The following is a 27,815-nucleotide window of genomic DNA, read 5'->3' as shown; positions in this document are numbered from 1 at the left end:
CAGCAGCAACATAAAACATATACAAGTAGAAAAATAATTACAGTACAAATAACCCTGAGAATCAGAAAGGTTGGCATTCTGTACAGCATTTTGCTGACCACTTTTGACTTGAAGTTGTTGTTCAGATCAGCAGCCTGAAAGGATTTTGCAGTTTCTCAGTTTCTATTCCTTATTTTAAATATTTCTGTTTCTCATAATTAAAATTTGGTACCAGACCAGTTGCTGTGGATCCTGGCTCATGGTGATCCATGTGTATCAGATTAGAGCTGAGCTCCATAGGGTTTTCAATGGCTGATTTTTCAGCAGTTATCTTCACTTTATTTTTAAACTTTGTCTCCTGGATCTCTGTTTACTTATGACAAGAGCTCATCATCAAATAGAATTATCGCAATCTTTAAGTTACATATAAATTTCAGAATTTTTCTTAGGCCTTAGGAATGATTTCTTCAACTGTTTTTCTCTGTTAGGTGCTTCTGAAGTGGATCTTTAGGATAGTTGAGCATTTGTACAGTGAAACATTTTGCTACAACAGAAGTGACATTTAGAAGATACTGAAAACAAACAGATTACTCTTATGGTATGGTTAGTTGAGTTTAACTACTTTATGTTTCTGTCTAGCCTTGTCTAAAGTTCCTCATTCTTAGGTGCATTCCCTCAGCACTTGTGTCGTGAGACCATTTGCACGCCTCTCTGATCACACATAAGTTGGAATTGTTTGACTCTTTTCCCTTTTAAGAGACTACTTCCAGAGGGCAGCAACTATTTTCATCGTTATGTTCCCTTAGTTGGGACATGTTAGGTGCTCTGTAAATATTTCTTATGAATGTGTGCATATTTGTATGCAAACTATGTGAAATAAACTAGTTTTCTTTTATAGGAATTCTTTTCTGAGAATTAATGATACTGCACAAGTGCTGTCTGAACCTTCAGATTTTCATTTTTAACATTCCAAATATTGATTTAATGCTGAACTGATTTTCAGTTGCTAACAAAACGTAGAACCCATTAAAAATATATCAAAGTAGTAACTCGAAATTTTTTTTTATTTCTCAATCCTTTTTTTTTAAGAATTTTATGACATTTTATTTGGAAGTAATTGTAGATGAATACTAACTGAACAGCTAGTTGTTGTTAGCTGCTGTCAGGTTGATTCCAACTCATGGCAACCCCATATGTGCACATTAGAACTGCTCCATAGGGTTTTCAAGCCTGTGACCTTTCGGAAACAGATTGTCAGGCCTATCTCTCGAGTCACCTCGTGTGGGTTAGAACTGCCAAACTTTTGGCTAGTAGTCAGGTGCCACCCAGGGACTCCTGAACAGCCAGTAGACCATGGTATGAATGAAAGAAAATAAATTATGATAGAATTGTTTTTATGTAACATATTTGAATGAGCCCAGGCTGAGAATAAGTGTTCTTAAAGTTCTGTAATGGTTTTACGGGTGATTATAGATTTTTCCTGCAATATCAAAATTGTCAGTTTTTTAATAATGTTTCTATCGTGTAAAGCTATTTTGAAATCAGGATTAGACTCCAAAGTTCTGCGTTCTGCAGTGTGTGGACTATAACATACTCTAAAAGAAGTCTTTGTCTTTTAGAGTACACCTGGTTTTTGTGGAAAAATGAAGCATGGATTTCCAGTTTTAAAGACCTGAATTCTGCTGTCTGGTGTTGAAAATTCTGTTCCCGGTGTGTAATTTTATTTAACTATCTTTTAGTAATCAAGATTGGTTATGCTGTTATATATGTATGACTCTTTTGAAAAAGAATTTATTCCACCGTGCAGTTATTTTTGTAAACTTCGGTATATTGTTGAGAAGCAGAACTGATTGCTGTGTTGAGTGTAGCTGCTTTCCTAATGATATAGTTATGTTTTGGGAAATTACATAATTTACTCATTTGTAACCAAAGGAAACTTTATGGCTGCATGGATTTGATTTTGAAGATTTAATCAGGACTCATAATGATAAGTAGATTTGTCAAAGTTCAGTATACAGTCAGATCTAGAGATTTTTAAGAGACAAATTGCTATAAAAGGTAGAACAGAAATAAATTTTTTTAGTCGTGAAAGCTCTTCAAGGTTAATGAGATGCAAGCTAGAAAATTAGGAGAAAAGAAGGCATTCTAATTGGATGGAAGATTTTGGGCAAAAATGCTATTATATAAAGCAACATATGTCTGGGACAGTGTGAGTGAGTTTGGAGATGATGACTGGCTGAAGATTATGTTGAGAAAAAGTGTGTGGGGCCATCTTGTCAACATTTATAGGGTTACCTGTACATCAGAATCATATGGGGTGCTTGTCTTCTATCCATGTTCGGGAACCTCTAGAGGGCTTTGAAAGCTGGATTGTGAGCAGAAAGCGAAGATTTTCTATGTTTTGTTTTATTTTCAGATTTTACAAATAATAATGGAAGTTAAAAACAAAAAAAAATTACTTTTAACCTACCCTAATACTAGTTTTATAAATTCTGTTCTTCCTCGTCTGTATGCATATTCTTTTTTAAGTTAGAGTAATTTTCTTTTTTATTTGTTTCTTTAACGTTGTAAGAAGCATCAGTGTGACTGCACAGTCTACATATAAATTTCAGTGGTTGAAAATCTTCCTTCAGGCTATTTTTAACTCTTTTTCTGTTGATTGACCCTTTTAAGTTTCTAATCCTTCAGTGTTGTGCTACAATTGTCAACTCTGTACATAAGTATTTTCCATGATTTGGACTGTTTTTTAGGATCAATTTAAGGGTCATTGTATGAAGATTTTTATGACTTAAAACATTGCCATGTTGTTTTTGAAAAGGGTTACAGTAATTTACACTGTCACTCTCACTATGAGTTTAGTTTGCCACACCCTCATTAGCATCAGGTAGTCTATAATTATATTTGTTTTTACTAATTTAATAGGTGCAAAAAATGCTTCCCCCCCTTGTTAATGAGTGAGATGGGACTTTTTTACTGTATTTCACTTAATAATTCTTCTATTAGTCTGTATTTCTGTTATTTATCTATTAGAGTCTGAATGTTTTATTCCTTAACTGTTTTATTACATAATACTTAGTAGTAATTTGCTGCAGATATTTTTTCCATATAGATTTCCTTTTGATTTTAGTAACTTTTGTTGAGATTTTTTGGATAGACAGAGGGATATGATGTGCACAAATTTAGTGCTGGAAAATTGTTCGGAAAGAATGTCCAGTATGGCTAAAGGGGAGACAAGATGCCCTTGCAGTGGTGTCAGCATGAGGTGAAATTAGAGTAGGACCTGGAGGCAAAGGAAAGAACAGGTGAGCAAGAAAAAAGAGCTAACTGGATTTAATCAATCTTTGACTGAATACAGGAACAAAGAAGAAAGAAAACAAAAGAAACAGTGTCAAGATTTCAGAGTAGGGAACAAACAGTACCATTAACTGATTTGAAAAGTCAGAAGAGACCGCTGGTTGGTGAGGAAGATGAAATTTGTTTTCAACATGCAAGTTAGAGCTTTAAATGTCCAGTAGTAAGCGTCTATTCTACTTTTTCTCAAATTACTTATGGGGCCCCTAATTGGGGGCAAGATATTATGCTGAATCTTATATTGTTTTCACATTTTGACTTAATTCCATTTTTCTGTTAGACTTAGGTATTTTTATCAGAGCTTTCTTATTTCTGATTTTTAAAGTACAACTTTTATTAAAAAGAAAAGTTAAAGTGGATTAATAAATTTAGTGCAGAAAAGCCAGATAATTCTCAAACTAAATTAAGGAGAGGTTAGTTTTTCAACACTGAGAAAATATAGTTCTAAGAGAGCATTTTACAAAATATATGCGTGTTTTAAAACAAACTTGTGGGGTGAAATATCTTCCCTCTTCCTAAGTGGACTTCTTTCTATGTGTTTAGTTTTAGTTTGATTTTAATAGACTATAAAGAGATAACAGATGTACGTGGGCCATAAATGTTTTAGCCAAGATACTTTAATATCTGAAATCTAAGTAAAGATGTTGTCTTGTTTTTAGAAATCACTTTATTTCAACAGATAAAATAATATTCAGTTTAAGAAAGGACTTTAAGAGTTAGAAATGTCAAAACAGGGAATAGGCTAACTTCTGTGTTTTTCAGGAAGAGCTTACTTTCAGCAGTTAACTTCTATGGTCTCCACACCCCTTTTTTTCCCTAAGGCATTAAAATTGTTTTCTACTGTTACAGCAAGGAAAAAGTTGTGATTTTGTTTTAGAAAAAAGCAAATCTTTTAAATGATCAGTTAGGTATCAGTCACAACTTTAAATATTTTTTCCTTTTTTTTTTTATTCATTTTTTTAATCTGTTTTTGTAAAGCCTAACCTTTTTGGGGAGACCCTGAGTAGTGCAGACGCTTAAGTGCTCATTATTGTTGTTGTTAGGTGCCATTGACTCGATTCAGATGCATAGTGGCCCTATAGGACGTAGTAGAACTGCCCCATAGGATTTCCTAGGCTATAATCTTTATGGGTGCAGATCACCAGGTCTTTTTCTTCCTCAGAGCTGCTAGTGGGTTCAAAATGCTGGCTTTCGGTTAGCAACCAAGCACTTAACCATTGTGCCACTAGGGCTCTTTTTTAGCACTCGACTAGTAGCTAAAAGTTTGGTGGTTCGAACCCACCCAGAGGCACCTCAGAAGACAAGTCTGGCACTCTGCTTTTGAAAGTTCACAGCCTTGCAAACCCTATGAAGCAGTTCTACTCTGCACACATGGTGTTGCCATAAGTCGGAATTGACTCAGCAACAACAAACAACAGCCACCCTTTTGGAACCCTTCTTTTGGGACAGCATATTAATGTATGAAATTTGAGCTACTCTGTTTTGTATATCTATCTTTGGATCTCATTTGTAATAGTTAGGTATTAAAAAAAAGTTTTCCCTTTCACAGAACTCTAATGCAAGGGTGGAATGAGGGAAGCTACCTGGCTAGATATAATTATCAAAGCTCCTGCTTTTTAATTTTGGAAATTATTATTCATTTTGGTGAAAATAATCACAGTCGTACATCATTTCAACAATTTCTCTATGTACAACTCAGTGGCGTTGATTACATTCAAGTTGTACAAACATTCTTGTCATCCTTCTCCAAATTGTTCCACCACCATTGACTTAAACTCATTGCTCCCTAAGCTTCTCATCTATCCTTTTGAGTTGTCAATTTGATCTCACATAGATAATTCTTTAAAAGCTCAAGGCAGACATTCTTTTCTAATTAAAATAAATTATTTTTTGGTCCAAAGATGACTTCAGGGGGTAGTTTTGGTTCAAAGCCCCTGCTTTTGATTTTGGTGGTGGGTTTGCAGGCATTTATTACATTATTAAAAATAACTAACTCAATGAAGAAATATAAGTGGGCAATGTATAGACCACTGTGTCGTTTTTTAAAGTTTTCCCATCATAATGCTAGCTTTGAGTTAACATATAATGTTTACAGATTGAGGAAAAAATATCAGTACATTTAGAAGCATAACATTTGCATTGATTTTCAGCATTCTGAGTTTTTAATTAATTTGTAGTTATTCATGTGTTTTGATTGCATTTATTAATTCCGTGCCTTTTATATCTTATTTTTCAAGTGTTCTTAAGTTATTTGAACTACTTAGAGGATTTAGATCTTCCTCATGTCCCTGTAAGAATGATAACTTTGAAAATCACTCAGTGGTAGCAAAGAAGATGCTTCTTGCTTTAGAGTGTATATGTGTGGCCAGAGTTGTGTGTTGTTGTTGTTTTGGGGGGGTTGTTTAGAGGAAATTCCTTATACTGTGCTGCACCTGTAAAATGGGGATAATATTAGAAGCAACCTAACAAAGCCAGCGTGAGTGTTGAACAAGTTATTACATGTAAAGTTTCTTAGAATGATGCCAAGTATTTAGGAAGTACTCCGATGTTAGGTGGTGGTGTTAGTGTGTATAATATTAGTGTCTGTCATCCCAAGAGAGTTTAAAAGGATCCATTGTTAATCATATTTATATACAAAAATAAAGTATCAGGACTCTGCTGCTAGCATTCCAGATCCCTCTGATGATCGTATCAATCTCTTTCCAACCTTGTTTCCTACCTCCTCTCTTTAAGTATCATATACTGCAGTCATACTAAACTATCATGGCTTCTCTGTACAAGCCCTGTGTTTTCCCATTTCTTTGCTTTTATTCATACTGTTTCTGCTATCTGGAATGTTGATCTTTCTACACATATACAAATATTACCTTTTAAGGGACAGTTGCTTTCATAGCTCTACAACTGTAGGTAATCTCTTCTTACGGATTTCATGTATTTCCTCTTATATGATTCCTATCATTTTTACTTTTTATTGTATTTCCTTCATTTGGTTATGAGATCCTTAGAGGCAGAGAACTCTACCTTATTCATCTTTGTAGCTTTAGAATCTGTCATAGGCCTTAGCACATACTTAGGCAGTCAGTTGTGGAATAAAGGTTTATAAAAGGTCTAACAACAAGCTCAAAGGTGAAGTTTAATGATCAAATACATGCCGGTGAAAATGTATCTTGTTGGTTTTTGAACATTCCAAAACATTTTCATCAGTCGCTTAAAATGATACGACTTGAGGTCTTAGGAATTGGGTGAGGTTCAAGAGCATGGAAGGCGTAGAACATTATGTGGATTATCAGGAATCTTCATTAGAATGTTTTCTTGCTGTTCTTAAAAAGATGGCATGTCTGATTAACTGACGTTAAAAACAAATAAACCCATTGCCGCTGAGTTGATTCCAACTCCTAGTGACCCTATAGGACAGAGTAGAACTGCCCTGTGAGGTTTTCAAGTAGCGGCTGGTAGATTCAAATTGCCAACCTTTTGGTTAGCAGCTGAGCTGTTAACCACTGCATCACCAGGGCTGCAGTTAACTGCCATAGTGATTGTTTTTCTAATATTAACTGATTTTTCACAGATCTTCCCACAGATCTACCTTATCACTAGTGGTACAAATTTGTGAAAAGTTTAGCCAGCATTAAGGGTATATCTGTTACCAATAAAAATATGTACAGGCCACCTGGCTAAATCAGTTATTGAACCCATAATCTTACTCTGCAAGTAAATTTTTCTTGTCATGATTCCATAATACCTCTAGGAATGAAATTAGGGGTAGCCTGAGAATAGGAACTGGATGAGATATTTCATGAGGACTCTTTTTTGATACTTGGAGGTTATTGACCTCAAGATTTAAAAGAAATGGAAATGATGAGAAATGGAGAGATAAGTTATAATGTCAGGCTCACAGTAGGCATACATAGAGCTGAAGCAGCATTTGTGTACTCTCAGATCAAAAATTATCAGAATTTTTACAGTACCTCAAAGGGATGCTAGGTTGATTAAGCATCCTAATATAGAAACATTGAATCTGAAAACCAGATGCTACATGTTCTAATCATAACCCAGTTACTCATTGGCTGGCTGACCTGGGGTATATCACTCTGCATGAGTTTTGCTTTTAGAGAATGAGAGGCATGGGGCGGTGGGGTGGGGGGGTAAATATTTACAGCTCTTCGTGTTTTAGGGTTCCAAACCCAGTGCCATATTTTTCAGATAAGAAGTCCTAAGTATATTTGTAATATCTATCTGTCCCTGAAAAGTTAACTATCACCTTACATCTCCTAAGAACCAGAAGTGCCAGACATTGACTTGATAAATTTTAGCCCTTAAGGAAATTGCTGATACTCCTATCCCAAAGGATCAAATTCATTGGCTAGTAAAGCATATTTCAAGTAATAGTTAAGCAGGACCACTGATTTTGTTATACTGGGGTCCATTTTATATATGTGTTTGTACGCCAACACCTATAACAAACAAAAGTGCAGTGTACTTCAACATTTTCTACTCTAGTTCATTCAAAAAAAAAAAAAAAATCTAGTGTGACAGAATTGACATCATGACTTACTTAGAAACCCTATGGGCAATTCTGCTCGTCCTGTAGGGTCACTATGAGTTGGAATTCGACTCAGTGGCAGTGGGTTTGGTTTGGCTCTTCCCTTAATTGTGATAGCTTAGAAAGTTAAGATACAACTTGTTACCTAAAAATGCTTTTTAGGTAACAGCAGCAATGGGGAAGGAGGAAAAGAAGTCATAGGAGAGGAATTTGTTTTCTTATTTCCTTTGCTGGCTTGTGATAGGGTTTGTTAGGTTTTTGAGTCTACCAATCCTAAAATCGGTGATAAATTAAACTTTAGGTGTAATTTACTTCAGGGTTACCTCAAATTGTATAGTCAAAAAAAAAAAAAAATTTTTTTTCCCCAAGTAGTTTCCTCAAACTGAACCAGAATTTTACTGCTTTCTTAAAACCTTTGTGTTTCTTAGTCTTTCTGTGCAATTATAAAACTTCTTTCAGCATTCATATAGTTTTGGGTGGCTATATCTTGGTCAAGAAGCCCTGGTGCCTCAGTGGTTAAAGCAATCGACTGCTAACCGAAAGGTCGGCAGTTCAAAACCACCAGTGACTCCACTGGATAAAGATGTGGCAGTCTGCTTCTGTAGAGGTTTACAGCCGTGGAAACCCTGTGGGGTTGCTGTGAGTTTTTTGGGTTATATCTTGGTCAGGCAGGGATTTTTATATGAAGGAACATAGCAAAAAGAAAAACTGTCTTCCTGTTTCTTATTCCTCATGTGATACGGACTTTAAGGCCTTAAAATTGCCAAGGCAACCAGGGCACACTTTGGCTGTTTTCCTCTCAAATTTGAAGTTCTGCAATTTATTACAGTCACAAAGAACTGTTCCCAGTACGCCACAGAACTTGCTTCCTCTGTGTTGCTGTGTACTTCCTGTTTTGTCATATTTCCATTTAGGGAAGAAGAATGGTTTTATAGGCTAGAGTAAGTTTTGTTAAAACTTCTCCTGAAATGCAGTTCGGAATCTGTCCAAATACCTAGAGGGACAAAAAGGCACGTCATGTCTGCACATGAAGTCATTTGTCAGAATGCTTTATTTGGCTTCCTACCATGAGAGAGAGGAGTGCCAGGAAGGAAGAGAAACTTTTGGCTGTCAGAAATATTTAGTGTATGACTTGCCAGCTTTGTAGCTTGCCTTTAGCCTTTCCATGTCAAATGTATTTCAGCGTGTGAATGAGTCATTATATTGCCTATGAAGGAAGGATCTCTGTTCATTTCTAGTAGTCTTATCTGTAGAAATATGTAAGAACTGCATTTGGCCACATTTACTCCATTTTCAGTAGGAACAGGTGGAAGGTCAAATGGTGATTAGAATAGAAAATGGGCTACATTGTGAATGTCAAATATCTTTGAGAAAAAATGTTGCAGCAAAACAATTTTAAGGATTTTTTTTGCAACTAATACACATTGAGTTAGAACATTTAAAGCTATAAATGATGAATTATATCACTTTTTTATCCTGTGAAATGAACTAGGTGTCAGTAGACTATAATTTCAGCGTAAACCTGTATGTCCATAATGCTGGTAAGAGAATCTTGTGTTAACATTCTTGTGGAGGGAACCAGGCCCTTCAATGAAATTTTCGTTGACCAAATTGACCTGGCCTGTCTTAAGTCAGGTATTTTTCTCTTTCTTGACCTGTCTGTAAAATATGAAGGATACCTATCCCCGGCCATTAATGAACGATTATGCAGTTAATTCCTTACTGTCTCCCTGGCTGTTTGTCCACCCTTATGTTGGAAATATTCTAAGATTTCTATGTTGTCCTCTTTTGCAGCAGCTAATATGGAATTGTAAGATGTTTGAAGCCATCTGCTGTCAAGTTTCTGCCAGATACTTCCCTTTTTCTCATCTAGATAGGTAATCTTATCTCTGAGACATATATTTCTGACAAAATTAAATGGACAAAAAAAAGTTTTCCTATATACCACACCTTTCAGTCCCTACTAGTAGCTTCAGCTCCCATTTTGCCTTATTACAGAAGTCTTTTCTTAAAACTCTGTAAGTAGTAACCTTTTAATACCCTGTGTCCAAATCAGTGATTCTTAAATTTTAGTATGTTCGTAAGAATTACATCAGGTGCTTATTAAAAATACAAATTCCTGGACCCTACTTCAGACCTAATGAATTCAAACCTGTGAAGAATTCTTATGCAGATGGTCTTTGGTTTGAAGAGGTATACCACGTGCATTCCCACTCATCTAAATTCTGTTCTTCACAATCTTTTATAGATTAGTCTCTTTATTTCAACTTCTGGCATCTCAGAAGCTTTTCTATACCAATTTGGCATCTCGGAAGGTTTTCTGTACTAATTATTGACATCTTTAGTTTTTCTCCTGAATTTATTCATTGTAGCACCACAAAGTAGAATTTTAGGAAAATTTACTTAAATAAGGAGTTGAATTAATTTATTGTAAAATAATGTTAAAAGCCCTGTACTGTTTGTCATTCCCCAGGTTCATTCCCTGTTCACCAGTCACTACACTTCTCTGAGCTTTAATTTCCTCATCCACCTATAAGAATGAATTATAGTACTTGTACCTTGATTACTCATATTTTATAATTGGAGAGCACTTGTTACTGCTATTTCCTGGTTACTGCTGACTCTCCAGCTTTTTGCTACTCCTTATTTAAATGAATTTTCCTAAAATTCTACTCTTTGGTGCTACACAGTAAAAATCAGATATTTAACTTTTGTAGATAATAAGTCTGAACAGCCTGTCACTGAAGGCTTTTCACTGGTTTCCTTTTCAGTCCTTCTAATTATACCCCAGAAGATCTGGTCTCTCCACGGTACCACTTCTGCAAACCATTTTTGTCACATTTATGACCTTTCTCCTTTAAAAATCCAAATCATCCAAAGTAAGGAACCTTACTCTGCAGTGCTTTTTATAAACCACATTATACCGGTGTTTATTTTAAAGAGCTGTTATGTATGCACTGGAAGGATACATGTTAAATGCATACATAATATGTGATTACCTCTGAAGGGGTGGGATGGTCAAAAAGGAACAGTAGTTTTATTTGTAATGATATAATATTTATATGACGGACAATACATAGATACATATACACATACCAAAAAATTTTTTTACACAATAGTAGTTTTTCTAGATTGTGGGAGTATAGTTTTCTTCTTCATGCTTTTATAGTTTTTTTTTTTTTTAATTTGCCATAGTTAAAAGTGGGGATAAGAAATAGAGTGGTTTTCTATGTATATGGCTGTTTTCAAAGTATTTTGTAAACTGTATTTTGTATTTTTTTCTAAAAATTCCTATAGTCAGTTATGTTGAACCAGACACTAGGGATTTTGCATTCCCACCAGCAGTGAGAGTTCTTGTTGGTCTACATGCTCACCAAAGTTTAGTGTAGTCTTTAGTCTAATAGATGTGGAGTGGTGTATCTAATTGTGGTTATATTTGCATTTTCCCGATGATTAATGATAAGTATCTTTTCATGTGCCTGTTTGCCATTCTTGTATTGTCTTTGGTGAATTGTCTGTTCAGACTGTTGCCTTTTTTTTTTCTTCCAATCATATTGTTAACTTATGTTGAATTTTGAGAGCTCTTTATATATTCTGGACAAAAGTCCTTTGTTAGATACATTTGCAAATATTTTCCCCCATAGTTTTTCTTATCTTTTCATTCTCAACAGTATTTTTAGTTAGAGATGCCTTTAATTTTGGTGAAATTCAATTTGTCAGTTTTTTTCTTTTATGGATCATGCTTTTGGGTATAGCATCTGAGAACTCTTTTTAAACCAGAGTTACAAAATTTTCTTCTGTGGTTTCACCTAAGTTTTAAAGTTTGAGGTACATTTTGGTCTGTGATTGCTTCTGAGTTAAAGTTTTGTATATGGTACAAGGTATGGTTTGAAGGGTTTTCTTTGTATATGGATGTCCAGTTGTTAATTGTAACAGCACCGTTTGTTGTAAATCACTATCCTTTCTCCATTGATTTGCCTTTGCACCTTTGTTAAAAATCTAGTTCTAGACTCCATTCTGTTCCGTTGATAATGTGTCAAATGTCTATTACATTAATTTTATAGTAAGCCTTGCAATAGTGTGTCTTTTTCAAAATTGTTTTTGCTATTCTAATTTCTTTGTTTTTTCTACATTCATTTTAGAAACAGCTTGTCAATTTCTACCAAGGAAAAGTCTGTTGGTAGTTTGATTGGGTTTACATTGAATCTCTAAGTCGTTTTGGGAAGAACTGACATCTTAACAATACCGTCTTCCAATAAGTCTGTTTATTTAGGTTTTATTATTTTTTTCATCAGTGTTCTATAATTTTCAATGAAATCTTCCAGAAATTTAGATTTGTACCTAAGTAGTTCATGTTTTTTGTTGGCATTATAAATGATACATACTCTTATCCTCATTTTATAGATGTGGAAATTAAGTTACTTGTTAGCCGAAAGTCACACAATTATCAAATGACAAAACTACATTGACTACTTGAGCTTACAGACCACTACCCTGGTTTTACTTACAGTGAGTTTTCTTATTCTGAAATTGTGATTATAATGGGGTGGAGAGGAAGCTCTAACCTTCTTTTAATGAGAAAAATCCATTACTGTGCTTAAAAGAATTTTTTCCCAAGTTTTACGTATTTTCTAAGCTTGGGTTTTTTAGATTTGTTCAGACAATAAATCATGCTTATCTAATTTAGAAGCCTCTGATTAATGTATTTTTGAATTGTTTTTAGACAGTGTACTTCATCCTGCAGTCACTAGTATGAATTATTTCAGTTTAAACATTTTTGGTCTTTAGCATTTGAATGCCTGTGTGCTCACCAGCAGAGATACAAAACAGAGACAATTCTTTTTTTAAACAACCCTCAGTCTGGATAGGTATGCACTTATTTTATTACAGTAAACACCATAACAGATGAACACACATGGTCAGTGATAGAACAGAAAAGCTTTCCTTGGTTGGGGTTCAGAGCACTTGCCCTCTTAATCATTTTTCTTTTTTTAGTTTGCAAACTGTTAAATGGGAAACACTCAAAGGACTAACCATTTCAGAAGTTTAGGCTGCATTATGGATAGGATGGAATGCAGGAAAGTAGAATATTGATCAAATTTGGGTTCCATGAAGGTAGGGAAGAAAAATGTTTTAGTGTTGCACATTAAGACATTTTTTATACGTGGATTTCTTCTGGATTCTTACCAGTATTCTGATAACTGGATGATTTTACAGAATGAGAGAAAAAGGAATATTAATTTGTGCTTGTCCTATGAAATGAATATTTTAATCTTTCAAATCAGTTAAAATATGTTGATGACCTAAGACTTGATTTTTCTCATTTATTTTTTAGGTCTCTATGAATACAAATAAAAGCAAATGGACAGTCAGATAAGTGTGTTTATAATCTAAATATATTTTATTATTTGAAATCTCTAAACCAGAATTTTGTTCTTTTAAAATATTTTTTCTTCTTCTTTTTTTAGGTATCAGTATCAACAAAGTTTACACTAATAAGGTATTCAACCTTTTCTTTCTTAAAATAAATTTTACAGTCACAAAGTAAAATGTAGTTGCTTTTTTACCATCTTACTGATACAGCATTAAATAGGTTATTCATTATCATTTCATTTCTCAGAGGGTAATCCGATCTCATAGTAGTTAATCCTGTGTATAGTATAAAAATCAGTTTCTTCATAATAGCTTTAAGAACTAGGTATAGCTGTTTAGTTTCATCTGATGTTATTACATCTTGTAGTGAGTTACAAGTGGCTCAGCTGCCCAAACTTAGGTTTAAAACAGAGCTTTGAACCGGTTTGAACCGATTCAGTCATGGCCAACAACAACCATGAAACAGCAACAGACCCAGAGTTTTACAGTTTGGCAGATTTGGCACAGTACTCAGAATAGGAAAAACTACAGGTTGAAGCCCTGGAATGGGAGACTTGGAAGAGGCAGGGTGAGCCCTGTCAGGAGCCTGATATGTGAGACTGGCTTATTGGCAGGACTGTAGAAGAACAACACATTCAAAGTGGTGTGGTCAGCAGCCATCTTTTAAGTGGGGTGCCGCCATCTTTGAGCTGGGCAGTGCTGCTTTGAACTGTGCTTAAAATCGAAGGGCAAGGGATTTGGTTGTTATGCAATGCATACACTGCCCTTGTTCTCTAAAAAGGAGATAAAGTTTATAGCAGGGCTTCGACCCATAGTTTTTCCCGTTCGGGTCATCTTTCCAGTTTACCAAAACCCATTGTCGTCGAGTAGATTCCAACTCATATAGTGACCCTATAGGACAGAGTAGAATGGCCCCATATGATTTCCAGGGGGCAGCTGGTGGTTTCAAACAGCCGACCTTTTGATTAGCAGCTGAACTCTTTACTGCACCACCAGGGCTCCTTCCAGTTTACAGTAACTTTAAAAATTGGGTCTGTTTCAGTGATGCTTCCTCAGCTATGACTGAACCAGGCAGAACCAGTTCAAAGCCCTAGTTTAAAAAGGGTTACTTAAGAATACATGCACTCACAGCACAGTAAGAATAGAAGATTCATGTGCCATTCATAGTTTGGAAAAGTTTAAGAAAGGCCACAGATTTGCTTATTATCTGAGTAAAATATGAGTTGTAAAATGTAGCAGGTAATTTCACATAAAAGAAGCCATAATGAAATACTAGTTTGTGTTGTTTGTGTAGTAGTTACCTATTTAAGTATAATGATTTGCTGTCTTAAGTACACAAATGTTCAAAGTCCAGCAATACCCTGCAGCTAAACTCAATGGTTAAGCTGCCTTCTTAGGAAAGCATAGCAGTTGAATGGAGTGGCACTAGCATGAGCCCAGTAAGGTGGTTAAACACTCAGCTGCTAACCGGAAGGTCAGCAGTTCGAACCTACCAGCTGCTCTGCAGGAGAGTGATGTGGCAGTTTGCTTCCATAAAGATTTACAGCCTTTGAAACTGTATGGGGCAGCTCCACTCTGTCCTGTAGGGTTGCTATGAGTCAGAACTGACTCAACAGCAGTGGGTTTGGGTTTTAGCTTTTTGTATCTAGGATCCCTGGCAAAATTCACAATTATTTCTTCCTGCTGTGAGTGCTGCTGTTCAGGTTCTGACAGTTGTCGTTCAGGCCACAGTACTTCCTATACCACTTAATAACAATTAGGTTTACAGAGCACTTTCACATATATTCTAATTTTAGCATGAATGCTGTCTGGTAGTATTTTTATTTGAACCTTACAGATCAAGAAATTTTAAGAGTGACAGAATAGGGATTTTATTGATCCTTAAATCACCCCACCTAACCACAATAAAGGGAAAAATAAACATTCTTGACTCTTACATATTAAAGGATCTGTTTTTGAAAAAACTGTCCCAATTCGACACATTTTTCTTCTGCATCACACCTAACATTTAACAACTGGCTGATTACTAACAATTACTAGGTAAGTGATGGAGTAGAGTTTTAGATTGAGGATTTCAAAGCCTCTTCATTTTCCAGTATTTCAAGGAATTTTAAAGTAGGCATAAATCTCCATTTTACTGTTGAGTTATATGTCCTCAGTTAACCCCCACCAATTTTGTTAGGCAGATATTAACCAAACTTCAGTGGTTACAAGACAAAAATTTAATGAAAATTGGTGAGTGGGTTTGTAATAATCCACAGGGCTAAATAGTTTACATGGAACTGTAATAGAAATTTAAAATAGATGGTGAAGTAAATGTTACATATTATCATCATCTGATTCATCTTCTTCCTTCAAAGATTCCTGTTAAAAGAAAAACAGCGTTTAAAATAAATTTTAATATTGTCATCACCCATACCTATAGTAAGTTAAGGTGTAACAACTTGAATTTAATTCAGCACTTGTCATTACACATTCAGCTATTTGTAACTGAAAAATGAACACTGCTTTAGAACAAGAGCCCAAGTAAAGCAAAGCAAAGGATAATTAAACATATCTTGCTCTAACACTCAAAGGCTACATTCTTGCTAGAACACACATATGTAAAGCATTAACGTCCTGAAGAACCCTCACAATTTTCACCAAAAAAAAAAAAAAAAATTATTTTTTTGGAACCACTGGAAGAACCAGGGCCAACTTTATCCCTACTGTGGGTAACCCAGAAAATTTGTATACTTAATGTAGCTCTACTCTTAAAAGTTTCAATCAATCCAATTCCTTTTCTTATTCAACTCTTACTTCCTTGCCTTCAGCTGGAGAAGTTTGTAGCTGTGGCTTACCTTAGCATATTTCTCTGCTTCTTCCCTTATATCTTTTGGTACAATTTCATGTCTTCCTTTAGTTACTGTAAATTAAGCCATATTAAATGAATTTAAAATGAGTTTACTGTAATTTGCAATACCATGCAGTCTATCCAATCCACAGGTATAATTCACCAATATTATGAAGTTGTACTGCAAGTAATACCAGATGCTTTAAACTCTACTTTGTGTTTCTTCCACATCAGAGCTTATATCTACCCAATTTAACGCTTATGGAAATTATTAGGTCAGAATTCAGTTGATTGTAAATACTGAGTTCTCATTAATGTGCACCAAATTAGATTAATTTTTAAAACATCCTAGCCTTGAAAAAAATTGGTTACTTCTCAGTAATATCTTTTAAAAGGATGAAATGGATGTTTAAGGTGGGAGTGGGGGGAACAACTGTAAGTAAATAAACTTTTCACAATTTTAGTCAAGAATTAAGCAGAATTTTTCGTGACTACCTTGTAAGTTTGTTTTAACATTCTTTGTACATTAGAAAGGGTACCCAGTGGTAAACTGGCTGTAGTTCAAATGACTCCTAGAGCAAATTAAATGTACAAATATAACTTACATTCACCAACCCAGCTGAGCTCTAGTTCGAAAGCTTTATCCTTAACTTCATCATGTACTATGTAAATTCTAGAATAGAGAAGGAAATTAACATTCATTTGGCCATCTCCAAGCATTTCAATTCATGTACCTACTCTGTCAGTACAAATCAAAGCACCCATCCTTAATATAAATATTATTAAATTATATAAAACACATTATACAATCTATACAGTTCTGAACATTAGAAAAAAAACAAATTACACAGTGACTGAAATAAAATGGAACACTTGCTCTCCTTACAAATGATTATCTTATCCTAACCAAAAAAGATACCTCATAAAGAACAAAGAGTCATATGGGAAAATGCCATCATTAGCTGTGCCTTTTCCAGAATACAATTACAGGCAGTCCCCAGGTTACGAATGAATTCTGTTCTTTTAAGTCTTGTCTTTAAGTCAAATTTAAACCTGGGTCAGTTGGTACAGGAACGTCTGTATCTAAGCTCAGTTAGATATCTGTCTTAGTATATAGTGTACCTTTCCATGGTGTAAAAAACATCAAAAAAATACGTCCAGATACACTAGAACATCTTTAACATAATTTAACAGTAATAATAATGTTTTGCTGCTCCTCACAAAGTAGCACCCATTTGTTAGTATGAACCATTGTATATGTACCTCGAATTTTGAATACGATAGGCTTTAAGGGAGTTGGTTCGTAACTATGGGTTGTTCAGACGTTCATAAGCTGGGGACTGCCTGTATTTTAAAACCAAGTTATTTATGTGCTTGCAGTTATCAGTGGTCTTTTCAATCTGCAGCTTCTTGGCAGGAATCTTCTTAAATTCCTTGTCCATCTTGTAAGGGCTACATTCCACTTAACCTGGCTTTTAAAGTACCAGAAAACGAATAAAAATAATAAATACCAGAGTAAAGCTTTCTTTTATATTTTCCATTCTTACACACCTTACTTAGGAGGGTCTTCCTAAGCCCTTGCTTAATGACAAAGCATATTAATTTTCTAGAGCTAAGTAAAAGATACATAATGTTCCATCTTATTAAATAATAAATGATGGCTTTACTACATGGAACTAGAGAAGTGTCTAAATATAAAAGGTGTTAAGGGATGATTTCCAGAAGCACTTAAAAGGATTAGTTTAGTGAAGGAAATGGAATATATCATATTAAACGATTGTACAATTCAGTGAAGATTACTTTCTTTTTATGAGGTCCTAGTAACGTTAGTTCCCATTACTCATTTTATTATCAATAAAAACTTTGCCAATCATAGAGAGGTTTCTGTTTCTTAAATGATGCAAGGAGAAGATTTCATCATGGAAGGAGTAGGAACAGCAGATAGACGAGGACAAAATTACAGAATACTAAGATTTTAACAGGATCTCGGGATTATCAAAATAGAACATCCTTTATTTGTTAAAACTATCAGTTTAGAAGATATCACAGGTACTGTTTAAATAGTATGTTTTTTTACTATACAATAGAGCCCTACAGGACTTCTTTTCCTTGCATGTTTATGATTTAATGCAAAACCTGAGACACTATTTGCACAGGAGCTGACTGGCCAGACCTTGTTCATGTAGTTCTAATGTTGAATAGTTAGAGGTGCTATGAATTCTCTGAACATTATTTATATCCTTTACTTTTAAATCAGAGAAGTTGGCTGCAAAACCAGCATTTGATTTGATTGTTTTAAATACCAAACACTAACATTCTTTCACCTAGAACAGTTATGAATTTCTGAATCATTACCACACAGGTGTATTAACTTTGTATTGCTGAGTATTCCAAAAAATTCTTACAATGAACTGTATGTAACTGTAATACAAACCATTTCAGACTTTCATAGGCTGTTTTTAAATGTTTTGAAATGTTGTTCTTCTCATTTTGTTACAAGAACTTTTATAATAAACCTGAAAAAGTGAAACATACCTTGCCCAAAGAAACAGCAGTTTATATAAATGAGCTAGTTTTTTTTTTTTTAATTGTACTTCAGGTGAAGGCTTACAGAACAAATAGTTTCTCATGAAACAGTAGTACACATATTGTTTTATGACATTGGTTAACAACCCCACAACATGTCAACCCTCTAACTTCTCAACCTTTTTTTTTTTTTTTTTTGGTGAAAATACACATAGCCAAAGATACAGCATTTCAAAAATTTCTACATGCACAGTTCAGTGACACTGACTATGCTCTTCCAATTGTGCTGCTATTCTCATTTAAGATGAAGGCTTACAGAACAAAATAGTTTCTCATTTAACAGTTACTACAAATGTTGCCCTATGACAATGGTTAACAATCTCACAACACATCAACAATATCCTTACTCAGCCTTGGGTTCGCTATCACCAGCTTCCTTGTCCCCTTCTGCCTTCTGGCCCTTGTCACTGGACTACTGTACCTTGTTAGTCTCATTTGGTTTTACAGGGCTGTCCACTCCCAGGCTGAATGGTGAACCTCAGAGACAACTTCACCACTGAGCTAAAAGGGTGTCTGGGGGCCATATTCTCGGGGTTTCTCCAGTCTCCTTTAGGCCAGTAAATCTGGTCTCTTTTTTTTGTGAGTTAGAATTATGTTCTACATCCTTCTCCAGCTCTGTCCAGAACCCTCTGTTGTGATCCTGGTCAGAGCAGTCAGTGGTAAATGAGCTAGTTTTAAAAGTGACTTCATAGATTATGTAGAGAAATAATTAGCTGTGAACCTAAAATAAAGATAATTTTAGTTTGTAAGCTTCCTTGGAGATAATCTAAGATTATATTACTAAGACTGAAGTCCCAAAGACACAAGGAAAATATGTACCCAAGAGATAAAAAGGACCACATAAACCAGAGACTCCATCGGCCTAAGACCAGAACTAGATGGTGCCTGGCTACCACCAATGACTGCCCTGACAGGGAACACAACAGAGAGTTCCTGATGGTGCAGGAGAAGAGTGGGGTGCAGAACTCAAATTCTAGTAAAACGACCAGACTTAATGGTCTGAGACTGGAGGAACCCAGAAGACACGGCCCCCATACTCTCTGTTAACCTAGAACTAAAACCATTCCCAAAGCCAACTCTTCAGACAAAGATTAGACTGGACTATAAGACATAAAATGATACTCGTGAAGAGTGTGTTTGTTAGTTCAAGTAGATACATGAGACTAAATGGGCAGCTCCTGTCCGGAGGCGAGATGAGAAGGCAGGCAGGGATAGGAGCTGGTTGAATGGATATGGGAAATCCGGGTGGTCACATTATAGGGCTAGCAACCAGGGTCATGTAACGTGTATAAATTTCTGTATGAGAAACTAACTTGAGCTGTAAACTTTCACCTAAAGCATACAATAAAAAAAATCAAACATGTAATTGACAAAAAAAAGACTACAGTCCCTAGAGATCCACTATTTCTCCCTGCCCTTAAATTCTGTCACTTACAAAGGAGTTTATTTACCTTGTCAAAATCTGTTTTTTAAGCTCAACCAAGACAAGGAAGAGCTAAATGCTACAATCAACCAACTTGATCTCGCAGACATATACTGAACACTCCAGCCAACAGTAGTCAAGTATACTTTCTTTTCCAACACACATGGAACATTCTCCAGAATAGACCATAAATCACGTGTTAACAAAATTCAAAGCACAGAAATATTACAGAGCAACTTTCTGACCATAAAGCCATAAAAGTAGAAATCAACAACAGAAAAAGCAAGCAAAAAAAAAAAAAAAATCAAACACATGGAGACTCAACACCTTGCTCAAAAACTACTGGGTTATAGAAGAAATTAAGGATGGAATAAAGAAATTTACAGACTCAAACAAGAATGAAAACACATCCTACCAGAACTGTTGACACAGCAAAAGCAAGGCTCAGAGGTCAGTTTATAGCAATAAATGCACACATCCAAAAAAGAAGGGCCATAATCAAAACATTAACTCTACAACTGGAACAAGTAGAAAGAAAGCAGCAAAAGAAGCCCTCAGGCGCCAGAAGAAAGGAAATAATAAGAATTAGAGCAGAATTAACTGAAATAGAGAATAGAAAAACAATTGAAAGAGTTAACAAGACCAAAAGCTGGTTCTTTATAAAGATCAACAGAATTGACAAACCACTGGCCAAACTGACAAAAGAAAAACAGGAGAGGAGGCAGATAACACGTATAAGAAATGAGATGGGTGATTTCACAACAGACACAACTGAAATTCAAAGAATCATAACAGAATACTAGGAAAAACTGTAACAAATTTGAAAACCTAGAGGAAATGGACAAATTTCTAGAAACTCACTACTTACTTACCTAAACCAACACAAATGGAGGTAGAACAACTAAATGAACCCATAACAAAAGAAGAGATTGAAAAGGTAATTTAAAAACTCCCAACAAAAAAAAGCCCTGGCCCTGACAGCTTCATTGGAGAATTCTACCAAACTTTCAGAGAACAGTTAACACCACTACTACTAAAGGCATTTCAGAGCATAGAAAAGGATGGAATATGCCCAAACTTATTCTATGAAGCCAGCATAACCTTGATACCAAAACTAGGTAAAGACACCATGAAGAAAGAAAATTACAAACTAATATCCCTCATGAACACTGATGCAAAAATCCTCAACAACATTCAGCCAATAGAATTCACCAACATACAAAAAAATAATTCACCATGATCAAGTGGGATTTATACCAGGTATGCAGGGATGGTTCAACATTAGAAAAACAATATAATCCATCACATAAATGAAAGACAAGAACCACATGATCTTATCAATAGATGCAGAAAAGGCATTTGACAAAATCCAACAACTATTCATGATAAAAACCCTCAACAAAAAAAAGAAAGGCTGTTTTTTCCCTCCACCCCATTCATTATCACTTGAAATCTAAGTTTAATTTAAAACGTAGATATTATCCTCCTTAATAAAACTTAGAATGTGTGGAGGAAACATTCATAAAAAGACAAGTATTCGCTGTAACATGTATATCTCAGTTTTATCTCTTTATTGTCTTAGCTTCTAAAAATCATACATAAATTCTTTTCAAACAAAACAGCCTCCTAAAATTAATGTATAAAGTAAGGTCAACTGAAATACTTCTGCCAATGGCAAGGAAAAGTTCAACTTACATTTTTGCAACTTCTTTAACAACATCACGGCAGGTCATTTCTTTCATCTACAGAAAACAAAATGTATATTAAGTTTAAAAACCAGAAGAACACTTTCCACTTGTATAACTAATTTTCAGATTACTTTCACAATTTCTATCAATAACCAATGCTCTTGAAATAGTTTCTCAGATATAAAGCTAGGGAAAAGTATCCTAAGGCTGGTAAGAAACCAGAACTGAAGGTTTCTAATTCAGTTTAGTGTTTGAAAATTACTGTGCCAAAATATTCTGGATAACCCCTAGATATCACTAGTTATATGATGTGTTAAAAATTATAAAAATCTAGACCCTTCAGTGAATCTATTCACAGGTAGAACATGAACTTACAAATTCTTTAGAGAAGAAAGCTTTTTTTTCTTTATAGCCAATTTAAGATATAGTAAAATGCAAACAAATCATGAATGCCTACGATTTTCAAGATAACGGAAAGATGAAGATTTGATCAGGTACTTAGAACACAGGTTGGATTTGATTTGATTTTGAGAAAGATAAATGAAATGGTCAAAGCAAAAGTGGAAAGCTAAAAACTTGCTCTTATTAGAAGCAATTCAGCATTCCTGTAGTGAACATTTGGAAATCAGACTAGAAAAACAGGCCTTAAGTGTCCAGCTCTGAGGAGTCTGACTATTGTAGGTACTGGAAGTAACCAATGCAGGATTTTCATATTAGTCATGTAGGTTTCTGAACAGACATAAGATCAAAGCAATGTTTGAGCAAACTGGCATTCATATTCTAGATATGTTTTGTGTGTCTGGGGGTGGGGGAATGGTGAAAGATAACAGTCCAGACTTCTTGGGTGTTTCAACTACTCTAAACTAGGTACATTAACATTTTATTTTTGAAATTTAGAAATCCTGATGCTCAAGCTGTACCTGCACAACCACATGAGGAAGAAAGAACAACAAAATAAACCTTAACACTGAAATTTTAAACTTAAGAATACCAGTCTTTTTAGGAAATCGACAAATCCCATATATGAACAAGGCAACTGCCACAGACTTCAAAAAAAATTACACTGTGTGAAGGGGAAGATTCTAAATTTAAAAAGATCTTTAAAAATATACTCAATGTGGGAACACTGTATGGTTGTTACAAAAGACACTGTTGAGATTACTGAGGCAGTCTGATTATGGATTGACTATTAGATGGTATCTTAGGTGTGATAATGGTATATGAATACTGAAGCATTTAGGGTTACAATGTCATGATGCCTGCAACTTGGGTAAAAAAGAAAATGGAAAAATAACTTAGATGGAGAGGTTTGTTGTAATCTTCTTATATCTTCTGATATTTTAATGGTATTTTTATATATCTACATAAAGTTTTTATTTCATACGTTAATATTTTTGGTATACGGAACCTCAGAAGGAAAGTAGGACAGAGCAGGGGTAGGCAAACTTACTCTATAAAAGGCCAGATAGTAAATACATTAGACTTTATGAGCCATATGGTCTCTGTTGCAACTACTCAACTATACCATTGTAGTGCAAAAAACTAAATGTGGCTGTGTTCCAAAAAAACTTACAAAAGCCGGCAGTGGGCTGCAGTTTGCTGATCCTGATTTAGAGCATGTTTTTGTCATAAAATGTTCCTCAACCAAAGTAATTTTTCTTGATTTTAGCCAGTACTTATCGCCTGCTAGGATTTAACAACTGAAAGACAAAAGGAATGTGGACTGATCTAAATGTTCTAATTTTCAAATTTCCACATAATACTAGGGAGAAATGAATAATAAAAAAAGAAAAGTGTGCTGGAAAAGAGCATTGTTAAGTTGATCAATTCATGCTTTCAGGGAAATCAGCAGCAAGCACTGGAGAACAGTCAGACAGTGTGAAAGCTACGTTCCAGACAAGAAAGAAATGACATAGGAAAAAGTACTATGTAACTTTTCATTACAATTGATTCTGTGACATTAACTCAGAATTCTAAAGCACCAAGCCTGGGGCTCATAGGGATCCATGAATGCACTTCAGGGATTTTGTGAAATTGTATGAAAAACTCTGCTTGTATTTTTCTGGATAAGGGTTATAGTAGTCATCAAAACCCACAAAGGTATCCATATCACAACTCTACAGGTAATGTGTTACCAACTTTCTCGTTCAAACATTTAGCAGCTTCAAAAAGCTCTCCTCTAAACATTCAACCACATTTTGTCCTTAGACTGAAAGGTTTAATTTGTGATGATAAAACTTCACTGCATGGAGGGGATAATATTACTCCAAAATTACAAGCATTAAATATACCTTACCTGAAGCTTTTCAATTTCTGTCTTTGCAGCTTGCCTGGCTTTACCGATAGCACAGCCCCAATAACCCTATTTAAAAAAAAAAAAAAAATTATATCATTCAATTAAATTAATATTATATCATTAATGACTACAAGTATTTCTATTTAAAGGGTACGGAGAATATTAAATGACTTAAAAGCACATATGAAGAAAGTCAAACACATTCCAATGACCTCCATGGGGCTCAAAGAAATTAAAATACCAAACAATTCTAAAAGAATCGATTCTTTTTTAAAAGAGGTATATCAAAAGTATATATATATTATCATATACACTTCAAGAAATACTTTTTGGGAAGGAGGTAGAAATGAAAAAGAAATTTTAGCAATATGACAATGAAAAATGAGGCTTTCCTCCCTCCCCCCAGCCCCAAGATAAAAATAATTACTTTGAATTAAGTCTAATGCTCTAAGCCCTCATTTTTTTATTACTATGTTGTAAAGGTTTTTTTTTTTTTTTAATTAAACATACCCATACATACTTACATTATGAAGATTTTAATACTTACACTTAAAAGCTCATTTGTTTAAATTAGTAAATACCATATAAATCTCAGAATAACAAGATAGTTAAGAAAAGGTAATAAATTAGAAAAAGTACCCACAACTTCCATTTAAAATACATTTTTACAAGGAAAAATACTATCTTCCATTTTAAGATACTGCTAAATAGTAATGGAGGAAATACCACATATTCAAAAATTTATATCATTTCTACAAATAACATTGAAAGCCACAAATCTTTCCTTTGCCTTATAGCCAGGAGTTATTAATGATAAAACATTCCTTAAATGAAGTTTAAGGAATTTCATATAATACAAATACGTGATTTAAGTATTAATGAGATGGTATCATTAAACTAGAATTAGAATTTCAGATGATTCAAAATTACTCACATATGAAACGCCTGATGGGTCAATCATATAGAGTTGTGCACCATCATTCACACTGTAAGACCCTAACATGAAACTGTATAAAAGCAAACAAAGAAAATGATCACTAAACACCACCTGAAATCTCAACATCTGTAGGGGGGAAGAAAAAAAAGACTTTAAACCATGGCTCTTAATACCATGAAGTAGGGGGGAAAAATACAGTGATGAAAATGCAACTGGTTTCTAAGATAAATTACTGATATACACAAGTCCTTTGATAAACTGGTTTCAATTAATAAAAGCTAGTAACTGGTTTCAATTAATAAAAGTACATTATTTGAGATTATCTCTTCAATATTCATGTGGCTTTTTATGTCTGTCTAGTATTAAGCCTTCTGATGAAACTCAATTTCCTGGTATGTTAGCAATGTTGAGAAAGCAGTCAACAATGAGACAGAATGAAAATAGAATGAGGGTCCAAAAGGTAAAGGCATAAACATTTTTGAAAAAGCCATGGGTACAACATTCCTGGTTGAGTATACTGAATTCACAAACTCTTTCCATCCTTAATTCTTTTTTGGCTACTCCCCAATTTTCCTCCAGACATTTTTCTGCAATAATGCAAACTGGTTGGTCCATGCTCACAAATTAAAATTAGGCTATCAAATGATCCTATGGAGTTAGATTTTCTGAAACTCTGATTTTTTTTTTTTTTTTTTGCTTTAGAAGTAGATAAGAAGCCAGCCTGATCTTACATATCATTTCACATGTGGAATACCTAACAACTAACTGTCCAATTCCCACCCCTACCATCCTTCCATCTTCCACACTGCTATGACACTTATTTTTCAGAACATGTATCTGATTGTCATTATTGTGTTTAAAATCCTTCAGTGTTACCTTAGGTTAAGCTGAAACTCCTTAGCAGAGTTATGTATACTCTGGCCCCTTCCTATGTCTTCAATATTATCTCTACACCTTATACACTACACACCAAGTATACTTAACTACCTCAGCTTTTCCTGAAAGGCCCATGCAGTTTCATACCAGTCCTTTTGCTTGAAATACCCTTACCGTTCCCCATACATCTCACTTTATCATTTCTTCTAAGAAGCCATTCCAGAATCGATGCCCCCACTATACACAGTACATACCTTTATTATTTCGCCTCTAAAATTTTACCAATCATGACTTACTCATCTCCGTGAATCTATTGACTGACTCGTAGTACAGGCTCAATAAATGTTTACTAAGAAAGTTATCACCCCCTCCACTATTCTTACTCCCTCAAAAATGCCACAAAAGAATTAACTGATGAATTCAGAACTCAGATGAAAGGTTAAAAATGAAAGGTACCTATTTGGCTTGAAAGCAAAGTTTCATAATGAAATAATGCAACAAGTATCCAAAGGTTTAACCTACTACTGATAGGCTATAACTCAGGTTTTTTCTAAAATCTGTCGTCCTCAATAATTTAAACGAGACTAACTATAAAACAATCCGGAGGCAGGACTACAGCTAACTAACTTTCTATAGCCTTTAACAGTGGTAAGTGTGCAAATGTCAGTAAATTTTATTTTAATCAATATGACTAACTTGTTTTATTTTACAAAAGTTATAAATTAAACATGTCTTTTTATTTTAGGACAGTCTAGAGTCATGACAGGTCTCCTCTGAGAAGCCCACCAAAATAAAAATATCAGCACTTCACCTTAACAAAAACAGAAAATGTGACTAACGAGGATTGTGAAATGTAATGCATGTGGATTCATTACTGGCTACTGGAAACTCCATTTAAGGGATTTTACTTAAGTGTTTAAAGTACATGAGATGGAAATCAGTGAGAAAACTGAAGTATAACTGGCTACCTAATAATGACAATATAGAATATATTTAAAATTAGCTCGCAGTTTCCTGAGAATGATAGACTAACACCAGAAAATTTATTATAATCCGATTAAAGTCATCTCTGTGAATTCTTTATCATTTTACATCTGTATAGTACTTTATACTATTCAAATAGTTTTTATTTTAATGTACACTGTTTTATTTAATCACTGCCCTGATACTTCTTAGAAACAGTTCATATTTTTAAGGGTATAAAAGACTAAAAATTGGGGAAAATACTTATAGATCTGACTATCCAACAAAATTTCATACCTGCAGCCAAAAGGTCTAACAGCACTGTAGAGTGTATATGCATGTACATACATGGCCACTCTGTCTGCAAGATGCTATGGATGGAGGGGAGAGAAAGAAGAGTTTATTAATAAACTTCTATTACTGTTCAAAAAGCACCTCAAAATATTGTCAACTTACTCTTAGTGGAATGTTATACCCAAAGTTTGATCTAAAGTTGGAAGCTTCTTCTCTTGCTATGTCTGCTAAAGAACGGGCATCTGCCAGTAAGCCTGCTACTGCCTGAAAGAAAATAAGTAACAGTTTAATAGATAATGACATTCCTATTACAAATCAAGAAAAGTATGCAACTGTTGTAGGCTTACTTAATATTTTTTACAAGAGCCACTATTTAAAATAAATTTCTTTGGATTTAGTGCTTCAGTGCATTCTGGCATTTTGATGCTTGAGTATGAGATTTGGAAATATACCAACAGTAACTTCATTATTTTGTCCAGTAATCACAAAGAGAAGAAATATTTCTATCATAAATCATCTTCCCTATTTCTGACCTCATTATAAAGAATAAAACCACTGGTCTTGGTCAGGATTTATGTTTTATTTAAAGCAGTTCTATGTTCAAAAAGTTACTAAAAGTTTTGGTCTAAAAGGAACAACCTCAAATCTTCATGTTCAGCCTATTGGGTAGTAA

General features: G+C 34.5%; 1 protein-coding gene and 1 long non-coding RNA gene across 6 annotated transcripts in view; one reads left to right on the top strand and one right to left on the bottom strand.

The window, feature by feature from the left end:
* The window catches only part of LOC111819506 (uncharacterized), a 29,547-nt gene extending 2,239 nt beyond the window's left edge, over positions 1 to 27,308 (top strand). The window contains exons 3-5 of one of the 5 annotated variants that reach the window (XR_002823112.1): positions 468 to 13,250; positions 13,342 to 13,373; positions 26,631 to 27,308. This is a non-coding gene — a long non-coding RNA (uncharacterized LOC111819506). Of the gene's footprint in view, positions 1 to 467; positions 15,946 to 26,630 lie in introns of those variants that run through there. The other 4 variants (XR_002823111.1, XR_002823109.1, XR_002823108.1 and 1 more) reach the window with 4 other exon arrangements.
* Positions 15,453 to 27,815, bottom strand: part of PSMA3 (proteasome 20S subunit alpha 3) — a 26,895-nt gene continuing 14,532 nt past the window's right edge. The window contains exons 4-11 of the mRNA XM_004370899.2: positions 27,305 to 27,406; positions 27,146 to 27,219; positions 25,007 to 25,079; positions 24,073 to 24,138; positions 21,784 to 21,830; positions 16,685 to 16,752; positions 16,087 to 16,151; positions 15,453 to 15,610 (exon numbers count right to left, since the gene is read on the bottom strand). Coding sequence (XP_004370956.1) covers positions 15,566 to 15,610; positions 16,087 to 16,151; positions 16,685 to 16,752; positions 21,784 to 21,830; positions 24,073 to 24,138; positions 25,007 to 25,079; positions 27,146 to 27,219; positions 27,305 to 27,406 — 540 coding nt within the window. The 3' untranslated portion in view covers positions 15,453 to 15,565. The remainder of the gene's footprint in view (positions 15,611 to 16,086; positions 16,152 to 16,684; positions 16,753 to 21,783; positions 21,831 to 24,072; positions 24,139 to 25,006; positions 25,080 to 27,145; positions 27,220 to 27,304; positions 27,407 to 27,815) is intronic.

This window comes from Trichechus manatus, unplaced genomic scaffold (genome assembly GCF_000243295.1).
Source record: "Trichechus manatus latirostris isolate Lorelei unplaced genomic scaffold, TriManLat1.0 scaffold00010, whole genome shotgun sequence".
In the NCBI taxonomy this organism is placed as follows: domain Eukaryota; kingdom Metazoa; phylum Chordata; class Mammalia; order Sirenia; family Trichechidae; genus Trichechus; species Trichechus manatus.
This window is presented reverse-complemented; position numbering and strand designations above follow the sequence as displayed.